The sequence below is a fragment of the Muntiacus reevesi genome, chromosome 6 (genome assembly GCF_963930625.1).
Source record: "Muntiacus reevesi chromosome 6, mMunRee1.1, whole genome shotgun sequence".
Classification (NCBI taxonomy): Eukaryota; Metazoa; Chordata; class Mammalia; order Artiodactyla; family Cervidae; genus Muntiacus; species Muntiacus reevesi.
Window position 1 is genome coordinate 107,242,801 of NC_089254.1, and position 26,392 is coordinate 107,269,192.

The window sequence follows — 26,392 nt, forward strand, 5'->3', positions numbered from 1 at the left end:
GCGCCTCCGCCCCCCGGGTCTCGGCCCCACTCCCCGCCTCCGGGCCCGCCGCGCCGGGGCCGCGCACGGTGCGCCGGGACGCGCGCACGTAGGGGGCTGGCCTGCCCGCGACGCGGGGGAAAGTTGAGTTGGGAGAAGTTGGGAGCGGCGGGGGGCGCGCCCCGAGGTGGGCCCGGGGGAACCGTCGGGAGCGCGCGAGGGCTCGAGAGCCGGCGGGGAGAGAGACCCCGAGACCCCTGGAGCGCCAGGTCCAGAGGAAGCGGGTAAGCGGGGAGGTGGCGGCGGGGGAGGGCCGGGGCCGCGGAGAGAGGAAGGGAGGGGGAAGGAAAGGGGGGAACTCGGCACTCGGAGCGGGGAGGGAGTGGAAGTGCAGGAAAGGGCGGAGACTGGGGCGCGGGGACGCGAGCTCTTGGGGGAGAAGGATGGGGAGGCGAGCGGAGTGATTGCGGGTCGGAAGCGGGGTCTTGAGTCCGCTTCTTCGAGTTCTCTAAAAGCGAGGGTGCCGCGCCCCCTGCCACCGGGAGGGGGCCCTCCCGACCCCCGGGCGGTACTCCAGACGACACCCGTCGCGTGCCACCCCCTACTCTAGCCTTAAGGCCGGTCCAGGGCTCCCCTGCCTAAGAGTTGCTGCGAGCCTCAGCCTCTGCCCCCCAATCTCGGGCTTGGGAGGCGGAGCCAGGAATGGGGGTGGCGGGTCAGGTCGGGACAAGGGGTCAGGCCGGAGAGGGAGCAGCTGGGTGGGGATGGGAAAGACGAGCCCGGGACAGTGCGACCTAACTCCTGGCGGGGGTGGGGGGATGCTGGCTGGCTGGCCCGGGTGGGGAGCTCTGTGCTGGCTGTGGGGGTGCGGTGCTGAGCTGCACTCCAGGGTTCACTTTCTCCTCTTCCCTGAGCGCCCCACTCCCGCCAGCCCCGCGTCCGGAGAGCGGTGGAATGTGCCAGTCCACTGCGGGGGCGATTAATGCCCATGTGGGGGTCCGGAGTGCTAATCCTCTGGGCCGGTCGGGGCTGGTCCCTGGAATGTGCCCCCACCCCGGATTATCGACACCGATGCTCTGGACAGAGGCGGCTTTGTGTTCTGGGGAAGGCGCGGTGGGGGTGGGAGGAGGTGGAGGGAGGAGGGCGGGGGAGGACGGCGGAGCACACCGAGAGCCCAGCCTGGAGGTGGGAGCCGGGCACCGGCAGGTGCTGGGCACTGCTTCCCAGACCAGGTCGCCTCCGCCAGCGCCTGGCGCCCCATAGCAGACTTGCCCTGGCGCACAGCCTGCCAAGGGGGGAGCTGAAGAGAGCACTCAGCTGAGCTGGAATGCCCCGCTAGGGGCATGGGTCGCTCCAGGCCCCCTAGCCCGGACTGACCCCCAGACCTATATTGTTTGACCCTACACTGACTTGTGTCACCCCTGAGTTGGGCCCTAAATCCAGTAACCCTGACCACCAACCCACCACCCCCACCCCCAGCGACACACCGGGGCGGTCAGTTCTCTTGCCATCACAGAGCACCCCCCACTAGGAACGGGTCCCCCCAGTTTGCACTGGCCAGCTTCCCTAAACGCAGCCCTTCTGGCCTCCTTCCGCACGGCGTCCTCCCCAGACGCCCCTACAGTCACAGTCAGGAGGGCGTCAGCCGGCCGCTCAGATTTTCCTGGCCGCGGGCTTGGGGAGGGGAAGCCCTGAAACTGCCCCCGAGGGCAGAAGCTCAGGGTTTCTGTGTCCCCCTCCTCCCCGGGCATCACGTGCCCCTCCCCCAGTATAAAGCGCTGCCGGGCCAGTGCTGCCCTCCCACTGCCAGAGTGGAGCTGGGCTACCGCCCCTCCCCCGGGAGCCTCCTCCTCCCCCACTTTGGGGCTGGGCTTTTTTTTTTTCCGGAGGAGAGGGGCACAGGACTGCAGCCCCCTTTGCAGGCTGCTCTGGGCTCACTCCAGATTTCTGTCTGCCTTCCTTCATCCCCGCCCTGCCCTGGCCCGGCTCTGGGTCTCACCCCCCGGGTACACCCCTCTCTGCTCCCACTGCACTTCTGGCTCGGCCTGTCCTCCCTCTTCTTCTATCTCCCCACGCTGATCTCTGCTGCTGTCTCTCCAGGTCTGGGCCTGACGCCTTCCTGCTTCCCCCACCCCCCGCTGGGGGTCTCCCACCCTCTGCTCTCTCTCCCTAACTACGCTCAGTCCCTGGGCCTGCTGAGCCTCCATCCTTGCTTTGTTTCTCTCTTTTCTTCCTATAACTTTCTCTGCTCCCCGCTCCACTCTCCCAGAATCAGGCGCCAAGGCCCTTGGGAGCCCGGGAGGATCCTGTGCAACCAGGAACCGCCCCCCCGCCCCCCCGCCCCGCGTGACTTCTGCAAAGCCCCCGCCCTCCCCTGGGGGTGGTTTGGGGTGGGGGAAACTGTGCAATGTTGGGGTGCCCCCACTGGCCTGGGACCTCTCTCACCCGGTGATCGGTGCCCTCCCTCAGGTTATGCCGCCACCTTGCCTCCCTGAAAGCCGCAGCTACAGCGAGAAGGGCTAAGATTTGGCCATGAGCAGCGGCCCCCGGCGCCCCATGTCGGGCGCGGATTCCTTCCGCACGGTGAGTATTGCTCACTGCCCCTCCTCTCCTGTGCACCACCATCCCTGGGGCTGTGGCTCAGGGTGTGTGCGTGTGTGAGTGAAGAGGCCACCACTGGGGCTCTGGGCAAGGGTGAGGGTCTGTGTCAAACAGGGGTGTGAGTGTGTGTGTGTGTGCGCGCGTGTGAAGAGGCCCAAGAGGGGAGCCCAGGATGAACTTGGGAAGGGCTCTGCCATGCCTGTCTGAGCCTTGCACGGGCCACCAGGTCTGGGACAGGTACTGGTGGTGGCAGTCAGACAGCTTCCAGCCCTGGGGAGGGCCTTGCGGCTGTTCCCTGAAGCCCCGGGAGGTTGTTTATGCTCCTCCTCAGCGGGAGAGGAACTTTGGGAATCCTGGGTCTCTAACCGGCGACAGCCCCCTCCCCCGCCCTGGGTCTTGGAGGCTGCTCCCGCCCGGCCTGCTACACGGGGCTTCTGGGCAGACCGCCCCGCCCCCCAGCCCCACGTGCCACCCAGGCCCGGCCCCTCCCGGCCCCCACGTGTCCGCCGTCCCACGTGTCCCCCTCCCAGTGATCCTGGGAAGGGCAATGATTAACCCCAGCGCCGGCATCATCATTGCGTCATTGGTCACTTGGGCCCACGGGGACACGTGACCGGGCGAGGTGCCGGTCGGTCCCCTCCCCCTCCGCCCCCAGTTCACCCCGGCCGGCGGCCATGGACTTCCTCCTGCGGCCTCAGGTGCGAGGGGCTGTCTGCCCTCCTCCCCCCACCCCGGGCTAGCCCCCTTCTGCTCGCTGGCTTCAGCCGCCCCGCTCCGCCACCTTCCTCCCGGTGCTTTTTCTGGTGAGAGTGGGGCCCCGTGCCTGGAGGGTGGTGGTGGGGATGCCGGGCTCGAGCGGCAGAGATGGGCTGACCAGGGTTGGGGGGGGCAAGCTCCTGGTCCCAGCCTCTCGTATCCAGTGTGTGCCCCCCCACAGCGGCTCCTGACCCCACCTCCCAGGCTCTGCAAGGCCCGCCCTCCTTCCCAGCCCACCTCCCTCTGCTCTTTCTTGCTCGGGTACCCCTGCCCTTGGAGATCTCGATGCCCTTCAAGTCCAGAAGCTCTCGCTTGAGCAAATATTTGGTGGTGCCTGGAGCCGAGACCAGCCGGCAGGGGGTGGTGGTGGTGGTGGCAGGTGGGGGGGCGCTGGACTGAGGCCGCAGAGTGGTGGCCGCCCACACCGCTGGGCCAAGCTCTCCAAAGCACCACCACGGTCCTGGGCTCCCGCAGAATGACTCAGGTGCAGGGGGGGTAGGGAGAAGCAGGGCGGGGCGGGGCCGCGGCCCGGAGCACTGGCTCCCTCCGGGAGCTGCCCAGCAGGGACCTCTTCCAATGGGGTGACGTGCTGCCTTCCTGCCCAGGAGCCTCAGATCAACCCCGGTTGGTTAGATCGGTTAGCTCAGGTGCCCCGAGAAGTTACTTCTCAGGCTCAGTGGGATGGGTCCCAGTCGTATTCACGACCATCAGCGTCAGCTGTGTGAACGGCCCAGGTCACACCCCCGACCTTGAGCTCTGGAGTGGACACACAGGACTTCTGCAGAGGCCTCCAGGGCTGACGCTTCCCACCTGTCCCAGAACCGACAGGAATGGATCCAGCCAGGGTGTTGATGGCCCAGGACCCTGGGGTGGGGGTGGGGGGGCAGGCTGCTGGGGGTAGGGTGCTAAGTCCTGGCTTTAGGGATGCTGGGGCAGCTGGGAGGAGGGTACTGGGTTTCTGCCGCTAAGCGGGCAGGGGGTGTGCAGAGACACACACCCCCCTGCCCCCTGAGAGTCTTCACTGCCCCTTCTTCCTCGCAGCCAGAGCCTGAGAGCCTGGGCCCCGTGACGGCGCCCGGCTTTGCAGCTGAGCAGGAGGAGGACGAACTCCACCGCACCCTGGGCGTGGAGCGGTTCGAGGAGATCCTTCAGGAGGCGGGGTCCCGAGGAGGGGAGGAGCTCGGCCGCAGCTATGGGGAAGAAGACTTTGAATGTGAGGGGGTTGGGGGAGGCGAGTGGGGGGCTGGCGGGGTGCTGCTCCGGGTGTGACTGAGCTGGGGGCCTGGGGGCGGGCAGAGGCTGGGAGCCGGCCAGTTGGAGAGGGGGGAAGCTGGGCCCATTGGCAGCCGGTCCACCTGTCCCTGCAGACCACCGCCAGTCTTCCCATCACATCCACCACCCGCTGTCCACCCACCTGCCTCCCGACACCCGGCGCCGAAAGACACCCCAGGGCCCAGGACGGAAGCTCCGCAGGCGCCCCGGAGCCTCCCCGACTGGGGAGACCCCTACCATCGAGGAGGGTGAGGAAGAGGACGATGAGGCCAGTGAGGCCGAGGGGGCCCGGGCCCTCAGCCAGCCGTCGCCTGCCTCTACTCCCTCTTCTGTGCAGGTGAGCGGGCAGGGTTTCCCGGGGGTGGGGGGCGCCTGCAGGATCTCTGACCCGGCCTCCCCTGCTCACACGGCGTCCCTGTTCTAGTTCTTCCTCCAGGAGGATGAAGGTGCAGACCGGAAGGCAGAGGCCACCAGTCCCTCTCCACCTCCACCCCAGCCCCACCAGGAGGCAGCTCCCCGGGCCACCAAAGCGGCCCAGACTGGGTAAGGGTCCCCACACTGAGACCCCCCACACTGAGACCTCCCACACCGGCGTTGGTCAGGTGGGGTGGGGAGACAAAGCCAGAGCCTTGAGAGGCTCAGGTTGGGTCATGCCGCTAGGATTTGACTCTTGTCAAGAGCCGATGTCTCTGAGTCTGTCTCCCCGTCTATAAACCAAGTGTAATAGGACTTTTCCCACAAGGTGGTGGTAGGGGCTGAAGGGTGGTGTGAACAGCTTTAAATATGGTTTAGCCACCTCCTCCCACGCCTGCCATCCCCACCCTCCTGCTCACGACTTCAGGGGAGCAACATCAAACAGATCAGGGACTGGACAGCTGACCTCCTCACGCCCCCTGGGACCCCAAGGGGGTGAGAGGAATAGGAGGCCCCCCTCCTGCTTTTGGGGAGCTGCCAGCCCACCCTGGCTGTGGTCTGGTGAAGTGGCAGCCAGCACAAGTGACTGCGCCAGACGACTGGGTTCAGGCGGAGCGTCAGTACCAACAGGTGATTGTGGAGTTTGGGGACGTCAGCCAGGGAAGGCTTCCTGGAAGAAACCACTTTGAACGAGGTCTCAAGGTCACTACTATCGCCTCCCTGTTGTTTTCCGGGTGCCAGGCAGTGTGAAGGGGCGGGGGGAAGTGAAGGGCGAGTTGCCCCTCTGGGGCGGCACAGACTCGCTGGGAAGACAGGCTGTGTGGATGGAGCTGGGTCCACCTCGGCCGTCTGCATGGGGGGTGCAGGCCTGCGGGCCGCTGGACAGCCAGGAGGCGGGGGAGCCCGAGAGAGAGTGCGGCATCGGACAAGGGGGTCAGATTTGTGGGCAGGAGTGCGAACAGAACCTCGGGCACAGAAGGTGGGTGCAGGGGGAGAGAGCCTGCCTCAGGGCGCTGGTCACGGGCGCGGGACAGGGGCTTGGAGCCATGGGGGTGCTGGAGGCTGGGGGAATGATGTAGAAAGGTGTGGCAGGGACAGGGCCCTCTGGGGGAGGTGGAGAGAAAGGAAACCACCCCTGCCTGGGAGATAAACGCAGAAGCCAGAACCCTAAGGGACAGGCGCTCATACCCTCCTCACGGCTGTGGGGCGGGGGCAGGCGTCTCCAACTCCAAAGGCCCATTTCCATGTCCTTTACTCCATTCGATTAGAAACAGGGTCTCCTGTGAGCCCCGAGTCCATTGCTAGGGGTCCCACCCTGGGCACTTTTCCGATGTCACTGGGCCACCCTGGGCCCTGGGGAAGGCTGGCTTCAGCCTCCCTTTGGCGGCTTGAGTTTCTGTCCCGGGGCGGCTCGGGGGATTGCTGGGAAGGAAGGAGCTGGGTTTAAACGCCACCCCCTGATTCCAGAACCTTTGCTGCGCTTCCACATTCCCACCTACCCAGGCGTGTGGGGATGGAGGCAGGGTTGGGGCCAGTGGGGTCCCCTTTCCCAGGGGCTTCCCGTGTGGCACCTGGCCAAGCAGGAGGGGCCAACCTTCCCAGGCTCACTCACGGCCTCCCTGTCTATGCAGGGCCCAGGTGGAGGAGGTGGCGGCCGTGGCCAGCGGCACGGCGGGAGGTGATGACGGGGGTGCCTCCGGGCGCCTCCTGACCAAGGCGCAGCCCGGGCACCGCAGCTACAACCTGCAGGAGAGGAGACGCATCGGAAGCATGACGGGGGCTGAGCAGGCGTTGCTGCCTCGGGTCCCCACGGACGAGAGCGAGGCGCAGACACTGGCCACAGCTGACCTGGACCTCATGAAAAGTGCGTGCCAGGCCTGGGCGAGCCTGGAGCTGGTGGGGCTGGGGGTGGGGGTAAGAGAAAGGGACCTTTGACCCTGTCCCCCCCCCCTCCACCGCAGGTCACCGGTTTGAGGATGTTCCTGGCGTACGGAGACACTTGGTGCGGAAGAATGCCAAGGCATCTGTACAGAGTGGCCGGGAAGGGCGAGAGCCTGGCCCCACGCCTCGGGCCCGGCCCCGGGCCCCCCACAAGCCCCATGAGGTGAGTTCTCCGCTCCACCATCTTCCATCATCTCCCTGTTCATCTGTTCTCCACAGCCCCCACCGCTTCTCAGACCAGTGGTGATCTTGAGCCCCGGGGTGGCCATGCATGGTTTTCAAGGTTGCACACTGCACAAGAGTGCAATCTTCAACAGTATTGATTTTTTTTTAAATTACATATAGTTGATAACACAATATTATGTTAGCCTCAGGTGCCCCACATAACCAGTCAACATTTAAACATTACAGAATGTTCACTACGGTTAAGTCTAGGAGCCGTCTGTCCCCAAATTGTTATTATGGTGTTACTGAGCTGCTGTTGCTGGTGTGGCTGTTATCTTAGACATGTTGACTTCTCTCACGGCCGTTCTCTGGCAGCTGGCAGTGAGGTGTCTGAGAGGGGCTTTGTGCAGCAGCGCACGTCATGTCTCAGAGTCCAGTCACCTCCCCGCTCGAGTCCTCCCACATCCTGTGAGGGTGACAGGGACAGTGACTGGCCAAGGCCACTCAGGTACTTAGTGAAAGTGAAAGTCGCTCAGTCGTGTCCGACTCTTTGTGACTCAATGAACTATACAGTCCATGGAATTCTCCAGGCCAGAATACTGGAGTGGGGAGCCGTTTCCTTCTCCAGGGGATCCTCCCAACCCAGGGGTCGAACCCAGGTCTCCCGCACTGCAGGCAGACTCTTTACCATCTGAGCCACAAGGGAAGCCCCGTACTTAGTGATGCTGCCCATCTAAGATTTCAGCGCTCTGGTCTTGAGCCCTGCCCCTGCCAGTGGGTTTTTTTGGGGGGTAACTTTTGATTGCGGTCAAACAGACACAGTAAAAGCCCACTCAGGTTAAGTGTACAACTCCGTGATGCTTTGCATGTGTCAATCCTAGCCAAGCCTACCTTGATACAGGACATGCCCACACTCAGAAAGTTCCTCCAGGCCTCTGCCTAGTCGGCACCCTCAGAAGTGACCGCTGTGTCACTCTTCAGTTTTGCCAGTTCTAGAAATGCGTGTAAATGCATCCTGCCGAGTTCCTGTGTGTGTGTTTAGAGACCACTCATCAAACACTTCCTCTGAGTCATACGCCATCCTAAGTGTTCCATGTACTTTTCTTTTATCCCCCACTATACCCCCCATTTTTTTTAATTATAGTTGATTTACAAGGTGGAGCTGGTTTCAGGTGTATGGCACAGTGATTCAGTTATACATATGTATACCTATCTGTATTTTCAGATTCTCTTCCCTAACAGGTTATTACAGACTATTGAGTACTTAGCTCTTTGAGCCGTACAGTAAGTGGGTCTTTCTTGGCCCGCTCGTGGCCTTTGAGGTGGGTGGCATCGCTCGTCTTTCACAGCCGAGGGAGAGCCGCAGGTGGGTTGGTAACTCGTCTGGGCTCCGGGCCTGCGCCCTGTGCCCCCCGGGGACACAGCCTCCGTCCCGCCACGCCCTCTCCTGTTGCCCCAAGGTGTTTGTGGAGCTGAATGAGCTGCTGCTGGACAAAAACCAGGAGCCTCAGTGGCGGGAGACGGCGCGCTGGATCAAATTCGAGGAGGACGTGGAGGAGGAGACGGAGCGCTGGGGGAAGCCCCACGTGGCCTCCCTCTCGTTCCGCAGCCTCCTGGAGCTGCGCCGGACCCTGGCCCATGGTAACGCGTGCCCCCGCACCCACCCAGCCCGCCCATCCTCACCCTGAGAATTGCCTTTGCCCAAGCCCGTTCTCCGAGGACCAAATGGTCCTGTTGTCTTGAGCAACAGGGTGTGTAATGTCACCAGAGCCCAGGAGGGAGCATCTCTTGTCGTGACGTCACCTCTCGCAAGGCCTGCTGTTCCTCGGGCTCTGTCGTTGGGTGACTGCAGGGCAGGACTGACCCTCTTCTCTGGTCTGGCATCTTCAGCAAGCAGCTTCTCTAGAAAGTGATATTTTCAGATAAACTGAAGCTGGTATGTTTTGGATGCTGCGGTGTTGTTAAATGGTTTTGGTGGAATGCTTTCTGAGATCCTAGAGGTTCTGGGCAGTGTGACCTAACCTATAGGGCGGTGTGGGCTTTTGGCAGTGTGACCTAACCTGTAGGGCGGTGTGGCCTCTGCCGTGTGAGCACAGGTGCTCCCGTCTGATGTTCTGCTCTTGGCTTGTTTCCTCCTTCTGCTGGGGAACCGCTCCCACTTGCTGTCAGCGGTCGAGGACTCAAAAACCTGCTGTCAGGACTGTTTCCCAGCTAGGAGTTACTAGGCTCTGAGTGAGGCTTGAGAGCTTTGGGTGAGGTGCCAGAGCACAGGGCTTGATGGCAAGGCTGTGCCATCTGCCTTATGGCTGCTCAGGGGGCCTTCGGTCCTGTTTGTTCCATGTCCCGTGAGTTGACCTTGACGGGAAAATGACCTGGTGGCTTTTGAGAGGACCTTCATCTCTCTAGGAAATGATAGCTCAGAGCAGGGACGGGCTTGGTGTCCTTGAGCAGCTGCTGGACTTGGGGACGCTGAGGAGTCCAGGGTCGGCGGGGAGGTTACCCTTCAGATGGCTTCGGGGCTGCCACAACCGGCTGGGTCGTGTTCCAGAGGGCAGAACTGGGCCCTCAAGCGGACGGCAGAGGCAGCAGCGTGGTCTGGAGGAAGTTCCTGGCAGCGAAGGGCAGTCCAGCCTATGTGGGTGGCCTGGGACGCTTCCTGCTGTGTGCTTCCAGAAGGGGCGTCTGGGCAACGTCTAGCCAGGTGTCCTCTCTGAGAGCTGGGGTTTCCTGGCCTCTGCTGAGCCTCACAACATTCCTGCAGGGAGAGAGGGCCTGGGGACTTGGGCCTCAGGCCCAGCTGGGCCCCGCTCACCGGTTTTGGGGTTGGGCAGTGCCTCCCTGGCTGTCCCCCCATTCCCAGCCCAGCCCCCCGATTCTTGGCTGGGGACGAGGCCCCTCTGTGTCGACCTCATTCCAGGGGCCGTGCTCTTGGACCTGGATCAGCAGACCCTGCCTGGCGTGGCCCACCAGGTGGTGGAGCAGATGGTCATCTCGGACCAGATCAAGGCTGAGGACAGAGCCAACGTGCTGCGGGCCCTGCTGCTGAAACACAGGTGAGACCCTGCGTACCACATTCTGCCTGCCTGACCCCAGCCCCAGCCGCCAGCCCGCCTCACCTCCCTGCCTGCTGCCCTGCAGCCACCCGAGTGACGAGAAGGACTTCTCCTTCCCCCGCAACATCTCGGCCGGTTCCCTGGGCTCCCTGCTGGGACATCACCACGGCCAGGGCGCCGAGAGCGACCCCCACGTCACCGAGCCCCTCATCGGAGGAGTTCCCGAGACCCGGCTGGAGGTGGAGCGAGAGGTGAGGGGGAGAAGGCGGCCTTGCCAGGGTGAGGTCCGGCCACCCCAGCGGCTGCAGGACCCCGAGCCAGCAGGGCGGGGGCGGGCAGGGGCAGGGCGGCCCAACTGAGCCCTGGCCTCCCGCCTCCCCAGCGCGAGCCGCCTGCTCCGGCTCCTCCGGCCGGCATCACTCGCTCCAAGTCCAAGCATGAGCTGAAGCTGCTGGAGAAGATCCCTGAGAATGCCGAGGCCACGGTGGTCCTCGTGGGTATGCAGGGCGAGGAGTGGGGCGGGGGCTGGGGGCCACCCAGGCTGAGCTCTCACCCATGATGGCCACACACCCACAGGCTGCGTGGAGTTCCTGGCCCGCCCCACCATGGCCTTCGTGCGGCTGCGGGAGGCGGTGGAGCTGGACGCGGTGCTGGAGGTGCCTGTGCCGGTGCGCTTCCTCTTCCTGCTGCTGGGCCCGAGCAGCGCCAACATGGACTACCACGAGATCGGCCGCTCCATCTCCACCCTCATGTCTGACAAGGTCAGCCGCTGCAGCACGCCACCCCCACCCCCGACCCCCCACCCCTGGTGCCCAGCCCGACTCCTGGGCCCTGGCCTCTTGTCCTGCATCCTCACTCGTCCCAGTCCCGCTCCGGCAGCAATTCCACGAGGCGGCCTACCTGGCGGATGAGCGGGAGGACCTGCTGACGGCCATCAACGCCTTCCTGGACTGCAGCGTGGTGCTGCCGCCGTCGGAGGTGCAGGGCGAGGAGCTGCTGCGGTCGGTAGCTCACTTCCAGCGCCAGATGCTCAAGAAGCGGGAGGAGCAGGGCCGGCTGCTGCCCCCGGGGGCGGGGCTGGAGCCCAAGTCGGCCCAGGATAAGGGTACGGGGCCAGTATGAGCCAGGGGGCTGGGTCGGGCTGGGGTGTCAGGAGGGCGGACGGGTGGGCGGGCGCCCTGACGCAGGCCCCGGGCTGCAGCGCTCCTGCAGATGGTAGAGGTGGCCAGTGCGGTGGAAGACGATCCCCTGCGGCGGACGGGCCGGCCTTTTGGGGGGCTGATCCGAGACGTGCGGCGCCGCTACCCCCACTACCTGAGCGACTTCCGGGACGCGCTGGACCCCCAGTGCCTGGCTGCCGTCATCTTCATCTACTTTGCGGCCCTGTCTCCCGCCATCACCTTCGGGGGGCTGCTGGGTAAGGAGGGGCTTAGGCACGGCAGAGAGGGGAGGGTGTGACCACCCACGCCCCGCCACCAGCCCCTGAGCAGGCTCCTGCTGCCCTAGGGGAGAAGACGCACGACCTGATCGGGGTGTCGGAGCTCATCATGTCCACGGCCATCCAGGGTGTGCTTTTCTGCCTGTTGGGGGCCCAGCCATTGCTGGTGATCGGCTTCTCAGGGCCCCTGCTGGTCTTCGAGGAGGCCTTCTTTTCGGTGAGCGGCCACAGACTGTTGGTGCTGGTTCCTCCTGCCCAGCTCAGCTCCCTCTCCCTTTCTCTGCACCTGCCCCCCCACACTCCCCCCCCCCCCGCCACTCCCCCCACTCCTCGAGAGCCCCCAGGCTCTGAGCCCGACTCTGCCCACCCCCTCCCCCTGCCCACCCCAGTTCTGCAGCAGCAACGACCTGGAGTACCTGGTGGGCCGTGTGTGGATCGGCTTCTGGCTGGTGCTGCTGGCCCTGCTCATGGTGGCCCTGGAGGGCAGCTTCTTGGTGCGCTTCGTCTCCCGCTTCACCCAGGAGATCTTTGCCTTCCTCATCTCGCTCATCTTCATCTACGAGACCTTCTACAAGCTGGTGAAGGTGGGTAGGGCCCCCGTGGGACCTGGCCCGCGAGGGAGCTGGGGGCCTCCTGCCCCTGGGTTCTCTACGTGTGAGGCCTGTTGCTAATACATACACCGGGACTTCAGATCGGTCTCAAAGACTCACCCAGTTTTAATAACAAAGGTGACGTGTGCTTTTGATAAGATGGCAGAGGATCCAGAAGTCAGAGGGAAAGGCCCCCAAGTTGACAGACAGGCTCTCATGTCTGTGTCTGGGTCAGGATCAGACTTGTCCGCAGGGTTTGCCACGCTCCCCTGGATGCTCCTCCAGGCCTGTCTGGAGCCTTGTTCCCAGCTGCCTTCCCCAGTTAGAGCAGCCCCCCTCTTAACCCTTAGTGGTCTTGCGCTCCCGTCTGTTCACCTCAGTCATTTTCTTAAGCTCCTTGAGGGCAGGCCGACTACCCTGGGCCCTCCTGTCCCACCCAACACACTCAGTCCCAGACCTCTGGCCAATTAAGCGTATGGAGTCCTTCATTCTCTCCCCAGATCTTCCAGGAGCACCCCCTCCACGGCTGTTCCATCTCCAACAGCTCTGAGGCAGACAGTGGCGAGAACGCCACATGGCCCGGGGCAGGAACCACGCTGGGGCCAAGGAACGAGAGCTCAGCCAGGCCGCCCGGGCAGGGCAGGCCCCAGGGCCAGCCCAACACCGCCCTGCTGTCGCTGGTTCTCATGGCCGGCACCTTCTTCATCGCCTTCTTCCTGCGCAAATTCAAGAACAGCCGGTTCTTCCCCGGCCGGGTGTGTGGGCTGGCAGGCCTGAGGGAGGCATAAAGCCCCGGGGCGGGGGAAGGAGGGGGGTTACCCGGCCTGGATGGCGGTGTGGGGCCTCTGAGCGCGGTGCTTGCCCACAGGTACGGCGCGTCATTGGGGACTTCGGGGTGCCCATCGCCATTCTCATCATGGTGCTTGTGGATTACAGTATTGAGGACACCTACACGCAGGTATGGTGGTGCGCACGCAGTGATGAGGGGGTGCTGGACTCCAGACCCCCAGGACCAGAGCTGCTTCTAAACTGGGCAGATACCCAGCCTCTCCCGCAGCACACGCTCAGCGTGCCCCCTGCCCCAGTGCAGCTCAGGGCATGCCCCCCACCAAGGTTCACCCGCCTCGGCCCCACCCTCTGCCCTGCAGAAGCTGAGTGTGCCCAGCGGCTTCTCAGTGACAGCCCCAGAGAAGCGGGGCTGGGTCATCAACCCCCTGGGGGAGAAGAGCGCCTTCCCTGTGTGGATGATGGTTGCCAGCCTGCTGCCCGCCATCTTGGTCTTCATCCTTATCTTCATGGAAACACAGATCACCACGTGAGTGGTCCTGGCAGAGGGGTCGCTGTGCAGACAGGGACGAGCTGCTGCATGGAGGGGCTGGAGCCCCCAGCAGGCTGGCTGCTGAAGTTTGTAGACAACAGAAAACCCCACTGCACTGTGCCCACATGGGCACAGTGCACACTGGCTGCCTCCAGGGGGTAGGGGGTGGCCACTGGGATAGGACTCAGCTCCATGATGGAACCCTCATCCTGAAGGGGGTGGACAGGGACCTCCGGGCTCCAGAAACAGAAGTGACTGCCTGGGCGCCCTGGAAAGACCCAGTTGTCTGCCGAGCTGGGCTGGGGGGCCCGGGGCTCAGGGCGTGCCTGTCCCCGCTCAGGCTGATCATCTCCAAGAAGGAGCGCATGCTTCAGAAGGGCTCCGGCTTCCACCTGGACTTGCTGCTCATCGTGGCCATGGGCGGCATCTGTGCCCTCTTCGGCTTGCCCTGGTTGGCTGCCGCCACTGTCCGCTCCGTCACGCACGCAAACGCGCTCACGGTCATGAGCAAGGCGGTGGCGCCTGGGGACAAGCCCAAGATCCAGGAGGTCAAGGAGCAGCGGGTGACAGGGCTGCTGGTGGCCCTGCTCGTGGGTATGTTCGCCTCTTCCTCCCAGCCTTCCCGGAGGGGTCTCATGGCCATGGCCACTTCGGGTGGAGGGGTGGAGCGCCCCGGGGCCAGCTGTTCCTCCCCCTCGCCCGCAGGCCTCTCCTTGGTCATCGGGGATCTGCTCCGGCAGATCCCCCTGGCTGTGCTCTTCGGGATTTTCCTATACATGGGCGTGACCTCCCTGAACGGGATCCAGTTCTATGAGCGGCTGCACCTGCTGCTCATGCCGCCCAAACACCACCCAGATGTCACCTACGTCAAGAAGGTGAGACCCGGCTGGGAAGGGCCCCACGCCTCTCCCCCCTGCCCAGTCTGTGTGGGTCACCCTCCGGCCCCCCATCTATGCACCCTGGCCAGCCACCATTCAGCCTGTGCAGACCTGGCTCCCGTAAGCACCTACGCAGGCACTTCCACCTGCCTCTGCGGAGGGGAGAGGGGCCGTCATCCTCTGGTCATGGCAGGCCCTGACGGCCCTCCGGGGCCGGGCTCACTCTTCTGGCCCTGTCACTCCGCCCCCAGGTCCGGACCCTGCGTATGCACCTGTTCACGGCCCTGCAGCTGCTCTGCCTGGCCGTGCTCTGGGCGGTCATGTCCACCGCGGCCTCCCTGGCCTTCCCCTTCATCCTCATCCTCACGGTGCCGCTTCGCATGGTGGTGCTGAGCCGCATCTTCACCGAGCGGGAGATGAAATATGTAAGGCCTGCGCTCCTCCCCAGCCTCGCCCGGCCCCACCCACGCAGTCTTGCTGGGAGGTCGCCCACCTTCCTGACTCTGTCCTGGCCCACAGCTGGATGCTAACGAGGCAGAACCGGTGTTCGATGAGCGGGAGGGTGTGGACGAGTACAACGAGATGCCCATGCCTGTGTAACTGCTGCCTGGACGGACAGCCAAGGGATGGACGGACAGAGGGAACGGGGGCTGGGGGGGAGCTCTCCCCATCCTCTTCCCTCCTCATTTTTATTTAAGTGAATAATTTAAGGCCCTCCCCCCACCCCTCCGCAGTAAAGCGCTTCGGCCCCCACCTATCTCTAGTCGTCTGTGTGTGTCAGTGTCAGCCGGGTGTGAATGGGAAACACGTGGGGGAACCCAGCCCGCCCGTCCCAGAAACAAAACGTGCGATGGGGAAGGAAAGGGACTTTAATGACAAATCAGAGGGAAGCAAAGTGCAAACTGTCCACCCCCACGAGGGGGCCATCCTGAGCCCGTGTGCACCCCTCACCCCCCTTCCGGTCCCCAGCGGAGGCCCAGGGCCTGGAGCTTCTGCCTCAGGTAGCCCTTGAGCTGGGGCAGGCCCCTCTGGGACTCCAGTTCTTCAAAGGGTAGCTGCGGGGCAGAGGACAGAATTCGTCATCCCTGGGGGCTGGGGAACTGGCCGGGTCGAGTGGGGGCGTGGCGTTGGCACGGGGTGGGCGGGGCCGCAGGGCGTGGCGCGGGTGGGGCGGGGCCTCACCGGCAGGAGCTGGTAGCCCATCAGGCCCAGGTGCCGCTCCCGCAGGGCTCGGGAGCCCAGCAGCACCCGGCCATCCCGACAGAAGTGCCAGCGCTCCCGCAGCATCAGCACCACCCTGGAGAGGAAGGCACTGCGGCTCAGGCGCTATGCGCGGGGGCCGGGGAGGCTCTCCCAGGCTCCCGCCTTACCTTTGGGCAGGGTCCCGGGTGGCGCGGGGACAGGACCTGGGAGGGTACGGCAGGAAGGGGTCCTGGGCTCTCACGGGCAGCACCGCGCCGCAGCTGCTGACACACAGCAGGAAGTCTGCGGGGCCGGGAGAGAAAGAGCCACTGGCTTCCGGCGGAGGCTCTGCTTCCCGGGGGCTCGCCGGCCCACCCAGAGCTCACCTGTGCTGTAGCCTGGAGGCACGGTCAGGTCCTGCCGGTATTTCTCCTCCCCCAGCAGCTGGCGCAGCCCCTCTGCTACTATGTCCTTGTGACTGAGGGGAGGAGCCCCGGTCAGAAGGTCCCCCAAGGCACTCTTTAGCTTGGTCCCACCTACTTCCACAGCCATGCTGGGAAATGGCCTTCGGGGGCTTAGCTTTCTGGTGACCCAGAGCACAGCAGCATAGACAGCTCAGGGTCCCCCAGGCCGGTCTACCCGGTGCTCCTTGCCAGCCAACCCCTCCCCTCCCCTTCCCCAAGTGCCCACCCACCTGTACTTGCAGCGGGCGCGGTCAGTGATGAGTGGCTGGGGGAAGATGGGCACTTGCTGCCTTCGGGGAAGGCGGGCGCCCTGATATCCTGGGAGCTCCAGCTCCACCGCCGTGTCTAGCAGGGAGAGGTAGCGCCGCACAATCAGGGCATGAGGGGTGCCTGTGGGGAAAGCAGGACGAGGCTTACTGGGGTGCAGACCCTCACTCCTGCTTCCCCGGCCCCCCAGCCCTCCAGGACACAGCCAGCCCCCCAGGCCTGCGCACCACTGACGTGGTTGATGAAACCAGGGGAAAAGACAAAGTGCAGGGCTCGGAAGGGCAGGCACCGCAGCTGACACAGTGACATCAAGATGTTGACAGTTGCCAGGGGGGCCACCCCTGCTTCCCGAGCCAGGATCCTCTCAAGGCAGGGCATAAACTGCTGCTCCAGAGGCACGTAGTTCAGCCGCCCAAAGGGCAGGACCAACTTCTGTACCACCTGTGGGGCAAAGAGCAGCCCATCACCCAGGGGGAAGGTTCTCTGGTCTTCTTTACAAGCTGAACCTCAGGAATGATTGGCCTGCAAGCTGATAACATCAGTCACTGGAAAGGCAGGACAGTCCCCTCTACAGCACAGACGCTCAACAGCATAAGCAGTGCTCGATCTCCGTGAGGTCAGTCTCCAAACAAGCAGAGATATGGCTGTGGGTTCTGGCCCTGAAGACTTGGTGGAGTGGGATCAACCAAGCTAAGACAGTGGCTAAGGGTGTTTGGAGAAGTGCAGAGAACCAGGTGTACCTAGGGGGCGGTGTGAGCCTAGGTGGTACCCCAGGGAGAGGACAGAGAGCCTAGGTGGGTGGTCTGCTGCATTAAGCAGCAGCCAATCAAGTGGACAAGGGGGGAGGGGTGGGCAGCCAGGCCTGCCGGGTGTCTGAGAACCATCAGGAGAGGAGCCTGGGAAGGTGGGAGGCAATCCCACCTTGCTGTTGAGCTGGGCTTCCTGGACCACCAGGAAGTGGGCAATGGCTTCCAGAAGCTGGGGCTCCCTCAACCGGTGGCGGGCCAAGTGCTGGGCCAGGAGCACCATCACGTGGGGAGTCAGTTCCTCGGGCCTGGCCCCTGTGAAGAACAGCTTATCACGCTGGACCCTCAGGCCAGACCTGGGTGAGATTCCAGCAGATACCACCTGCCCCCAGCCCCCTATCACCTGTCCCCCCCTCCAGCACCTGCCAGGCTGCGGATGAGGTGCTGCTGAGGCCGCCGCTGGAAACGGGGACAGCTTAGAGCAGCTTCCAACCTTTGCCCACCTCGAAGGACAGGCGGCAGAGGGGGCGGTGGCTTCGGAGGGAGACGGAACCTTCGCTCCTGCTCCAGGGTGCAAATCAGGGGCCCATCTGATGGGAAGCCTGAGAGGCAGAGGGTCAAAGGAGGCAGGGAAGGAGCTGCTCTGCTCTGCTGCAATCCTGCAGTTTTAGTTAGTGAATCCCTAGTCCTTCTCATCTCTGTTTTCTGGGCTGGAAGTTCTGCTACAGAGCACGCGGAACCACTAGAGAAATGGGAACTACCACGTGAATAAAGGTATCACAACAGTCTGTGGGGAAGGCCCTATACAGGGAAGGTAGTAAGATCTCGTCTCTTGCCAATGGTGATAAATTGCAGTGGCTCCCTAGGGCACTGTATTAGAAGAGACCTGGCGGCTCAGTGATAAAGAATCCACCTGCCAATGCACAGGTTTGATCCCTGGGTCCGGAAGATCCCCTAGAGAAGGAAATGGCAACCTATGCCAGTATTCTTGCCTGGAGAATCCCATGGACAGAGGAGCCTGGTGGGCTATGGTCCATGGGGTCACAGAAGAGCCAGACATGACTTAGCGACAAAACAACAACAAAAAAAGGGGTGGCACCCTAATCTAAGCTCCAACTCATGCTGCTTGATTCGTGATAACTGTTGTGGATTCTGCAGAGCAGCAGCAAGTGTGGCATCCCTCAGCAAGTGTGCCGTTCCTGGTAAAGCCTCAGGTGGGTTCTGTCAGTATCTCGGGTGGGTCTGCTACAGTTTCTCTATCCTTCCGTTAACACCCACCCACCCCTAGACACCGTCCTCACCCAGTAAGGCTGCAAGGTGCAGACACACGTGGATGGTGTGAATGTCAAAGGAGGGGCAGTTTCGGATGATGAGCTGACTCAAGTCCTGCAGCGTGGCCTGCTCCACAGGAGGCGGCCGCGGCAGAGACCCCAAGAGCTGGCTCAGACGACGAAGTGCCACAGGGTAGTGGTGGGCGCGCACCTTGGTGGGATTCTGCCCCAGCCAGCGCAGCAGCTCCCCAGGGCTCCTCGCCTGTTCCAGAAGCCGCTGCAACCCCTGCACAGGGCCTGCACGGGGGCCTCCTCCAGGAGGCCGGTGGTCTCCCCATTTGTTGGGTCCCAGACAGCAGGGCTGTACTGGTGGGAGCAGCAGCAAGCCAGACAGACGAGCACTGGAGGCCTGGGCAGAGAGCAGGACTCGAAGCATGGAGTTGGGTGCTGGAGACCCTGAGGGGTGGCCCAGAAAAGGGGGTGAGGTATTCTCCAAAGGGGAGAAAGACCAGCTCTCTATACTCCTCAACTCACTCCCCATCCAGAGAAGCCTAGGGTCAGAGCAACCCGGGCTCTCTTCGCCCTTCTTTGTGACTGCTCTGGTCCTCTTCCCCAACCCACCCCTCTCTGACTCCTTCCAACCTTTGCGAGAGCAATCGGAATCCTTCAGAGTTCTCACGGAGGGATTTTTACAGAGCAATTCCACATGCATCATCTCCTCTGATCCTCCTCTGACATGCCCGGGAGGAGGTAGGCAGGGGCTGGTACTATCTCGATTTCACAGGTGGAGAGACCAAGGCCCAGAGAGGCGAGGGGGTTAAGGCAAGCCCCGAGGTCCCGAATCTGGTTAGTGGTCGCGCCCAGCTTGGAGCCCAGCTCGCCCCACAGATACGCTCCCCCCTACCCCCGACCACCTCCCCCTCCCGCAGGAGGCGGCGGCGGTACCGGAGGGTGGAGCGCGGGCTCCGCGGTCCTGGGTTCCATGCTGGGCGCTCCCACTTACCAGCTGCGTGACCTTGGACAAGTGGCTTCGGTCTCCCTGCCCAAACCTTCTCGCCTGTGAAACGAGAACGCAAGGCCCACCTCGGAGGGCGCCCGTGGAGCCCGCGGGCGCGGCCTGCGCTACGGCGCGGAGTCGGCGGTGTCAGGGGGGCCCCCACTACACACACACCCCCACCCGCGGCCCGGGGGTGCTGTCAGGGGACCGTGGTCGCGGTCGCCAACACCAACTCCCGCCGCCCTTCCCCGCGGCCCGCCCCGCAGGCGCCACCCCTACATGATTCCCCAGGCCCCGCGCAGGTCGCTCCCTCAGTCGGTCTCGGGGCCCGGGAGCCGGGCTCCCCCCGCGGCCTCCTCATCAGGGGGCCACCGAGTCCTCCATCTTCCCGGCAGCCCCCGAACCGCGCGGCCCGGACGCCAATCGCCGAGCCAAGTAAGTCCTCCGCCAGCAAAAGACGTGGCTCCCGACAAGCCCCGCGCGCCAAAGCGCCACGCGCCCCGCCCCCTGCTTCCGGGAAGCTGCGCGCGCACTCGCACGCGCGGCGCCGGGCGGGGCGGGGCCAAAGGACTGGGGCGGGACCGGGGCGGGGCCAAAGGGCTGGGGGCTGAGATTGGGGTGCAGAGGGGAGTTGGCAGCGGTTGTCCTGGACGGGCAGGGCTGGGCGAAGCGTCTGGCCCACCCCTTTTCTCCCAGTAGGCAACAGCTCCCGGCAGCCCCACTCACCGACCCACACACGCAGACTCTAGGCCAAGAGTGAAAACTTCACAGTTATTTAATCTGCAGGTGTTCCAGAAAGCCCCCTCCACCCACCCCGACTCCCCTTCTCCAGCCCTTCCCAGTCCTCGGGTCCCCAAACCAGCCAAGGAGTGATCCGGGACTAAGAGGTGCCCAGGTCCTCAGGCTAAGCCCTAGGGGCCCAGGGGCGTGGCCCCACTCTGTCCAGGGCCGAGGCAGCGACAGCAGCTATCTGACCTGGGGTAGCCCACTGTCAGGGGGCGCTGAGGGCCAGCTGCCCCGGGACGTGGCCCAGAGCCAGGAAGGTCACAGGGAGGGGCCTCCGCCGACCCCCGGAGTGCTCTGCGGCGCAGCGCTGGGCTCCAGGGTAGCGGGAAGAGGCAAGTCGGAGAGGCGGGCCTGGGCAGACAGCAGCTCCCACCTTGTCGTGGCGAGCAAGGTCCCGAGGGGCCGGCGGCGTGGCCAAGAGCCCGCGGAGGCACTACGGGCGGTACATGGCAAAGGCCAGGAGGCTGAGGAGCAGGGTGAAGCCGGCCAGACCCAGAGTGGCGGTCAGGGGAAAGAAGGGCCGGTACTGGATCTGGCAGTACCAGAGCAGGAGAAGCAGCAGAAGGAGCAGGGGCAGCAGCAGGCTGCCTACTTCCAGCCCGGAGGGGCCTGGCTCGGACCCCGGTGGGCAGGGCGGGTCGGGGGGACCCACCCGTGTGGACACGTGGCAGTGGAGGACACAGTTGGGGGGGAGGTGAAGGCTGCCCAGCGTCTGGGTGTCGTCTCCTAGTAGCTGCCCTTGGTAGATGAGTCGCACGTGCTGTTCCCGGCCGGGAAACTGGGTCCTGAGGAGAGAGGGACCTGGGTAATAGAGTGGGTCTCAGGCACTCCTGGCCCCTGGTCCGGAACAACTCTCCCACCCTCACCGCTGGCCTCCACGGTGTGTGTGGGAGGGCCCTCCTGTTTCAGGGGAACAACACACTGTGTTGTTGTTTCCTCATCTATAAGAGGATCTCCTGGATCTTTGCTGGCCCTTCTAGGACTGTGATCATCCCCGCCCCACTCTTTAGCACTTCTTTCCTGTCGTCCTCCTGGCTTACCTTTTCAGGGAGCCGATGGTGTCGTGGGGCCAGGCTCTGGCCACCTGCTCGGAATCGTTGAGGAATTTCAGCCGAAGTACCAGGGGCTCCTGGGGGGAGTCCGGAGGTGGCGGCGTTGCTGCGAGCCCCACGCTGGGTTCTGGTGGTGCCGCCTGACCTCGCTGTCTCAGGCCGGGGGTCTCAGCTCCTGGGGCCTCCCCTCTGATGCTGTCCGTAACCGCCATGGCTTCGCTGGGCTGCGTTGGTGTTGGGGTCCCTGACGGCTGGGGCAGTGGATCGGCGCCCTCGGCAGTGTGCGTTGAGACCCAGGCGAGAGCCAGCACCAGAAGGCAGGCAAGCACCGAGAACAGGATGGTCACCTCATCACCTACCCCTTCAATCAGGGCCATGGCACCTGCCTTGCCCGCCGCGCTACCGAGCTGGAGAGGCACAAAGAACCCGTGAGGGGCTGGCTCACCCGCCAAGAGCCCTCTGAACTTCAGGGGGCCCCTGACCCCACCCCACCACAACTCTCCCACAGTCCTCATTCCGCCCAGTTATCCCAGCCCTACCCTGGGACATATACTGCTTGACACCTGGCCACCCCAAACTTGCCCCACCTACCTCTTCCCAACACCAAATCACAAGTCCTAATTTTCTGTAACCTAAATTTCAGGTGTTTAAGCAGTCCCCCAGTTCACCCAAACCCTATTCCGAAGTCAGAGCTTTGACCTTCTAAGCAGCCTCTCCCCTAAATTCAGCCCCCACCAAACCACCCCAAAGCTTACCTATTCTTCCCACCTAGATCATCTCAAACTTTATCTACTCATTTGCCTATTTCATAGCAAAGCCTATCTGTTAATACTGCTCCATCGCTAAAGTTTCTCCAAGGGAGAAGAAAAACGGTCTCTGCACACACATACACGCACACACGCACACCGCCCCCTTATAATTCAGCCAACCCCCCCACCCGCAGCACAGGACGTCTTCGCAAGGCTTCCCCACTCCAAATGTCAAAGTGCTCCCCTTTGGCAAATTGGAACCTCCGAGGGTTCCCACCCCCGCACCCCTACCCCCCACCCCTACCCCCCATCTCAACTCGGCCCCCCCTGGTCCACTGAAACCCCACCCGAGGCGTCCCGATCCCGCGCCTCCCCGGGAAAGCCTCTCCAAACCCAGCCTACTGCAAGACCCCTGATCTCGCCTGGGAACCCGAGACTTTGCCCTCCCCACCTCCATCCTCCACCACCCTTCGCATCTTCCCGCCGCCCGCCCCCACACCCCGAGTGGCTGGCGGGCGCGGGAGATCCCGGGGCGGGGCCAGCCGGGCCCGCTGCTGGGGCAGCGGGGTGGGGTGGCCAAGGTGCAGGGACTCACCACCCGACTCCGCCAGCTCCATAGCGGACCCTCGGGCACTTCCGGGCGGGAGGTGGCGAGGTCGCAGACACCTGAAGGCACCCCCTCCTTCCCCGCTGCCGCCGCCGCCCGGAGCATTGTGGGTCTTGTAGTCTGGAAGGATGCGCAGTCCAGCGTTCTGCGCTGCGGACCCACGTGCGGGGCTCGGCCGCCTGCGCCCAGCGCCCACAGATCGCTGAGGGGCTGGCGGGGGCGCCTTTGAGTTTGCACCAGACCGCAGAGGTTCGGGGCGGGGTGGGGGACAGCAGGATCCTCTCCCTCGCCCGCGGGCAGCCAGGACGTGTATCACACCAGAAACCAACGTCAGCTGGTTTCTGGCTGAGCCTGTCATATCACCGCCCCCCCCCCCCCCCCCCCCCGCGCCCCGTGTTTGGTGATGCAGTCTTTGCGGAGCGCAGGTGGACCCTACGCAGTCCTACTCTTAAGTCAGAGTGGACCCTCCACATTGACTCTTCAGCCCAGAGCCCAGTAGCCACGGGCTGTCCCCGCCAAGGCTGGCTGAGGAGATGGGTTTTCATGGCTGGCCATGGGAGGCTTCAGTTCAGTTCAGTTCAGTCGCTCAGTCCTGTCAGACTCTTTGCAACCCCATGATCTGCAGCACACCAGGCCTCCCTGTCCATCACCAACTCCCAGCGTTTACCCAAACTCACGTCCATTGAGTCGGTGATGCCATCCAACCATCTCATCCTCTGGGGGCTTGGGGCTGCCTTATTTACCTGGCCCCTCCTCCACTGGGCTCCTGTAAGACTGTGTGAGGAGCATGGACTTGGGAACCTGGCAAGAAATTCTGACCCCTTATCCTGTGCTTATCAAATATATGACCTTGAGTGCGTTACTGAATCTATATGAACCTAAGTTTCTTCGTTCTTAAAACTTACGTTGGCAAACAATTGTAATGGGGAAAATTTGGTGTTTTATTAAAGAAGTGTGAAAACTGTATAGGGGATCTGTCACACGGTAGATATTTACTCACTTAGAACGCTTCCTCCACCCAAATTTGGGCTCAGAAATTGTATCCTTAGAGTATGGCTGTTCAGGTGATGTTGAGCCTTGTGTGGCCTGAGCCAAGTTAATTTCTATGGGTTTTCCCTCCTTCCTTTAGGCTGGTATAGCCACAGACTTTATAGGTCAGTCTTGATTAAAAGTAATGTACCCTGGTGCCCTGATAGCCTGTGCCTACTTATGGGAGCAAACACTCCAAATGTTGCCTTGAGACTGTCAGTTTAGACTTATGACATACAGAACTATTAATAACTTATCTCTGGTTCCTTCCCATTTATCCATTTATTCTAGAAGTATTTATTAAATGTATACCATGTGCCAGGCACTGGGTCAAACTCTGGGAATACAATGGCAAACCTGACTGTACCCATGTCCTCATGTAGCTAATGTACTAATAGAGGACACAGACAATTAGCCCACTAGTGCTAAAACAGGTGTGTGCCGACTGCTGGGGCAATACTTTTGAGGGGCTCTTTACCTTCAGCATCTTTCCTGGGAGGTACCTACTGCAACTCCTTGCTGTTAGTTCTAATTACGCATCTAAAATATATGTTGGGTACTGCTTTTAGACTTACAGAACATCAGGCTAGATGATCTGTTCAACCACTATATTTTTTCAGATGAAACCCAAAGAGAGTGAAAGACATTCTTCAGATCAAGCAGGTAGGTAGGACCCACACCTCTCTGGAGCTTGGGAGGCCCCAAGGTGTTGATTAGCTTGCACCAGGTTCTTTGGAAGGCCCAAGATACTTAGGAATGGTGACCGGGTTGGTACTGGGGTCAAGTGGTTGTGGGTAGCTTAAATGGTGGGCAACTTTATGCTGGGAAAATACCCAGCTTGGCCTGGGAAGTGTAAGTGTATGTAAAAAGGATGGTATCTGTCAACTGTGCCAGGGGACATCGGGGTAGAGTCCCGGCAGGCTGATTGGCTGGGGCCAGGGCACTGCACAAGCCACCTCATATGGGGTTTAGGAAAAGTTGGGGGGAAAGGGGTGGCTAGCGAATCTGCATTCAGCTTTAGCAGTGAGGATGCATAGGAACTAGGACATTGAAGGGGGCTTCCTGGCCCAGGGAGTGGACAGGAACACAGGATGGACAAAGGAGAGAAAACAAGGAAAACAGGCCATCATGTGGACCCTGGTGAGTGTCTTACATGGGGTGAGTGGGGGAAGAAGGCATAATACTTGATTCTTTTTTTCCTTCCCCTTTCCAGGGAGGTCCAGCAGCGTTCACTGAATCCTCCACCAGTTTGGCAGTGGGGATCTTTTAGGAGAGGCTGGAAGATAAGAGCGAGGACGTTGTTTCAAGTGTCATCTTCAAGGGCCCCACAGATGAAGGTCTCAGGAAGAACTGGAAATAGAAACCCGGGACCCAGATTCCCAGCCTCGGTGCCCGCAGCTGGCAATAGAGTCCAGGGAGGGCCTGAGAAAGAACCCTGAGTTGGCGTGGTCTCTAGCGGTGACCTCTGGGCGCAGGGACAGGGGAGCCTGTGCCGCACGGATGGCGGGGCAGTGTAGGCGAGGCGCAGTTGGGTCCGGGCCGGCGACCATCCTCGGCCCACCAGCCGCGTTCATCAGCATCCCGGCACTGCCCGGAGAACAGACACTCCACCCAGACCAGCGCAGGGGGGCGAAAGCGACAGCTGGGGCCGCGAGGCGGGCAGGGCAGCTGTCCCCTCTAAGCGAGTGGCCCTCGCAGCGGGTGTGGTGGGGGCTGGAAAGGAGGCGGAAGGGCCCAGGCTGGGTGGGAGGGGCTGGCCGCCGGGGCTGAGCGCGCGGCTCGGGGGTGGAGGCTGCTTCGCCAGCCAGCGAGCGAGGGGCGGGGGCGCTGGGGCCGGCGCGCAGGAGGGGCGGGGGCGGGGGCGGCGGGGAGGGGGGCTCGGGCTGCGTGTGCCGGAGCCGGCGGGGGCGGTGGTGCGTGCGCATGACGCGGGGGGGAGGGCCTGGGCCGCGCGCTCCCGGTCCCGTTGTTGTTGCCGCTGGAGGCGGCTTCCAGGCAGCGGGATCGCGGCGCCGGGGAGCGCCCGGCAGCAGCGGCCCCAGCGTGCGCGGTGGCGCCTCCTGGCCTCGGCCCCCAGCCCTCGGCCCCATGCACTAGCCCCGCGCCGCCCGCTCCGTAGTCCCGGCCCCGGCAGCCCCGCGCGCCCGCCCGCCGCCGCCGCCGCCGCAGCGCCGCCCCGGGCCCCGGCCGGGCCCACCTCGGGCCCCGCGGCTCCGGAGCCATGAACTTCCAGGCGGGCGGGGGACAGAGCCCGCAGCAGCAGCCGAGCCTGGCGGCGCCGGGAGGCGGCGGCGGCGGCGGCGCGGGGGGCGGCGGGCAGTTCGGCGGCGCAGGGCCGGGGGCCGGGGGCGGCGGCGGCCCCTCGCAGCAGCTGGCCGGCGGGCCCCCCCAGCAGTTCGCGCTCTCCAACTCGGCGGCCATCCGGGCCGAGATCCAGCGCTTCGAGTCCGTGCATCCCAATATCTACGCCATCTACGACCTGATCGAGCGCATCGAGGACCTGGCGCTGCAGAATCAGATCCGGGAGCATGTCATCTCCATCGAGGGTGAGCGGAGCCGGGGGCTGCGGGAGCCGGGGCGCGGTGGCCTCTCCGGGCCCGGCTGGGGGCTTCGCGGGCTCGTTCTGGCCACCCTTTCCCGGTCTGGGGGTCCTCGCGCGCCTGAGGTCGGGGCCACGCGGTTTGCCGATCGCTGGCGCTGCAGAGCCGGCGGCCAGGCTTCGCCATTTCTCGCCTGGCGACACTTTGGGGCTGGGGGGCAGGTCTCGTGCCGGGGGACACGTTTTCTGGTCTGCGTGCTCCAGGGTTTGACGGTGGCGTCGCTGCGGGGACGGTTGC

At 63.4% G+C, this 26,392-nt stretch overlaps 4 protein-coding genes across 14 annotated transcripts in view; 2 read left to right on the forward strand and 2 right to left on the reverse strand.

Moving 5' to 3' along the window:
- The first annotated feature begins 86 nt into the window (after positions 1-86).
- SLC4A2 (solute carrier family 4 member 2) lies at positions 87-15,158 on the forward strand. The gene is made up of 23 exons (XM_065939440.1): positions 87-263; positions 2,449-2,562; positions 4,378-4,549; positions 4,704-4,945; positions 5,033-5,151; positions 6,654-6,886; positions 6,984-7,126; positions 8,589-8,769; positions 10,046-10,181; positions 10,267-10,432; positions 10,564-10,678; positions 10,758-10,942; positions 11,061-11,286; positions 11,383-11,598; positions 11,688-11,836; positions 12,009-12,203; positions 12,710-12,964; positions 13,078-13,167; positions 13,358-13,524; positions 13,868-14,121; positions 14,233-14,402; positions 14,657-14,830; positions 14,925-15,158. The coding sequence occupies exons 2-23, from the start codon at positions 2,512-2,514 to the stop codon at positions 15,003-15,005; spliced, it is 3,720 nt and encodes a 1,239-aa protein (XP_065795512.1). The 5' UTR covers positions 87-263; positions 2,449-2,511; the 3' UTR covers positions 15,006-15,158.
- Positions 15,159-15,262: 104 nt separating this feature from the next.
- Positions 15,263-19,818, reverse strand: FASTK (Fas activated serine/threonine kinase). 6 transcript variants are annotated; one of them, XM_065939442.1, is made up of 12 exons: positions 19,612-19,818; positions 19,339-19,392; positions 18,978-19,106; positions 18,366-18,791; positions 17,487-17,666; positions 17,240-17,379; positions 16,546-16,759; positions 16,282-16,441; positions 15,974-16,065; positions 15,776-15,890; positions 15,588-15,702; positions 15,263-15,460 (listed from the first exon to the last, which is right to left on the reverse strand). In XM_065939442.1, exons 1-12 carry the CDS (start codon positions 19,691-19,693, stop codon positions 15,353-15,355), a joined length of 1,815 nt encoding a protein of 604 aa, XP_065795514.1. In that variant the 5' UTR covers positions 19,694-19,818; the 3' UTR covers positions 15,263-15,352. The 6 variants fall into 6 exon arrangements, with proteins under 6 accessions (XP_065795514.1, XP_065795513.1, XP_065795515.1 ...); XM_065939441.1 differs by having other exon boundaries at positions 18,978-19,102; positions 19,281-19,392; XM_065939443.1 differs by having other exon boundaries at positions 18,978-19,102; positions 19,612-19,750.
- Positions 19,819-20,126: 308 nt separating this feature from the next.
- TMUB1 (transmembrane and ubiquitin like domain containing 1) lies at positions 20,127-22,640 on the reverse strand. The gene is made up of 3 exons (XM_065938943.1): positions 22,515-22,640; positions 21,159-21,577; positions 20,127-20,903 (listed from the first exon to the last, which is right to left on the reverse strand). The coding sequence occupies exons 1-3, from the start codon at positions 22,629-22,631 to the stop codon at positions 20,552-20,554; spliced, it is 888 nt and encodes a 295-aa protein (XP_065795015.1). The 5' UTR covers positions 22,632-22,640; the 3' UTR covers positions 20,127-20,551.
- A 2,813-nt stretch (positions 22,641-25,453) lies between these two features.
- The window catches only part of AGAP3 (ArfGAP with GTPase domain, ankyrin repeat and PH domain 3), a 56,229-nt gene continuing 55,290 nt past the window's right edge, over positions 25,454-26,392 (forward strand). For 3 of the 6 annotated variants that reach the window (XM_065939459.1, XM_065939464.1, XM_065939463.1), the window contains exon 1: positions 25,454-26,101. In XM_065939459.1, the coding sequence (XP_065795531.1) occupies positions 25,777-26,101 (325 nt within the window). In that variant the 5' untranslated portion in view covers positions 25,454-25,776. The remainder of the gene's footprint in view (positions 26,102-26,392) is intronic. The other 3 variants (XM_065939457.1, XM_065939458.1, XM_065939460.1) reach the window with 3 other exon arrangements.

Bases quoted from the DNA above. Each gene is read 5' to 3' on its own strand.
- SLC4A2 (XM_065939440.1), top strand. From the start codon at position 2,512: ATGAGCAGCGGCCCCCGGCGCCCCATGTCGGGCGCGGATTCCTTCCGC. The intron at 8,770-10,045 runs GTAACGCGTGCC...ACCTCATTCCAG, and splicing joins GCGCCGGACCCTGGCCCATG to GGGCCGTGCTCTTGGACCTG. The intron at 11,837-12,008 runs GTGAGCGGCCAC...TGCCCACCCCAG, and splicing joins TCGAGGAGGCCTTCTTTTCG to TTCTGCAGCAGCAACGACCT.
- FASTK (XM_065939441.1), bottom strand. From the start codon at position 19,693: ATGAGGAGGCCGCGGGGGGAGCCCGGCTCCCGGGCCCCGAGACCGACT. The intron at 19,103-19,280 runs GTACCGCCGCCG...AAATCGAGATAG, and splicing joins AGCCCGCGCTCCACCCTCCG to TACCAGCCCCTGCCTACCTC. The intron at 15,461-15,587 runs GTGAGGCCCCGC...TCTGCCCCGCAG, and splicing joins TGGGCTACCAGCTCCTGCCG to CTACCCTTTGAAGAACTGGA.
- TMUB1 (XM_065938943.1), bottom strand. From the start codon at position 22,631: ATGCTCCGGGCGGCGGCGGCAGCGGGGAAGGAGGGGGTGCCTTCAGGT. The intron at 21,578-22,514 runs GTGAGTCCCTGC...GTGCCTCTCCAG, and splicing joins GGAGCTGGCGGAGTCGGGTG to CTCGGTAGCGCGGCGGGCAA. The intron at 20,904-21,158 runs GTAAGCCAGGAG...CTCTCTCCTCAG, and splicing joins ACCATCGGCTCCCTGAAAAG to GACCCAGTTTCCCGGCCGGG.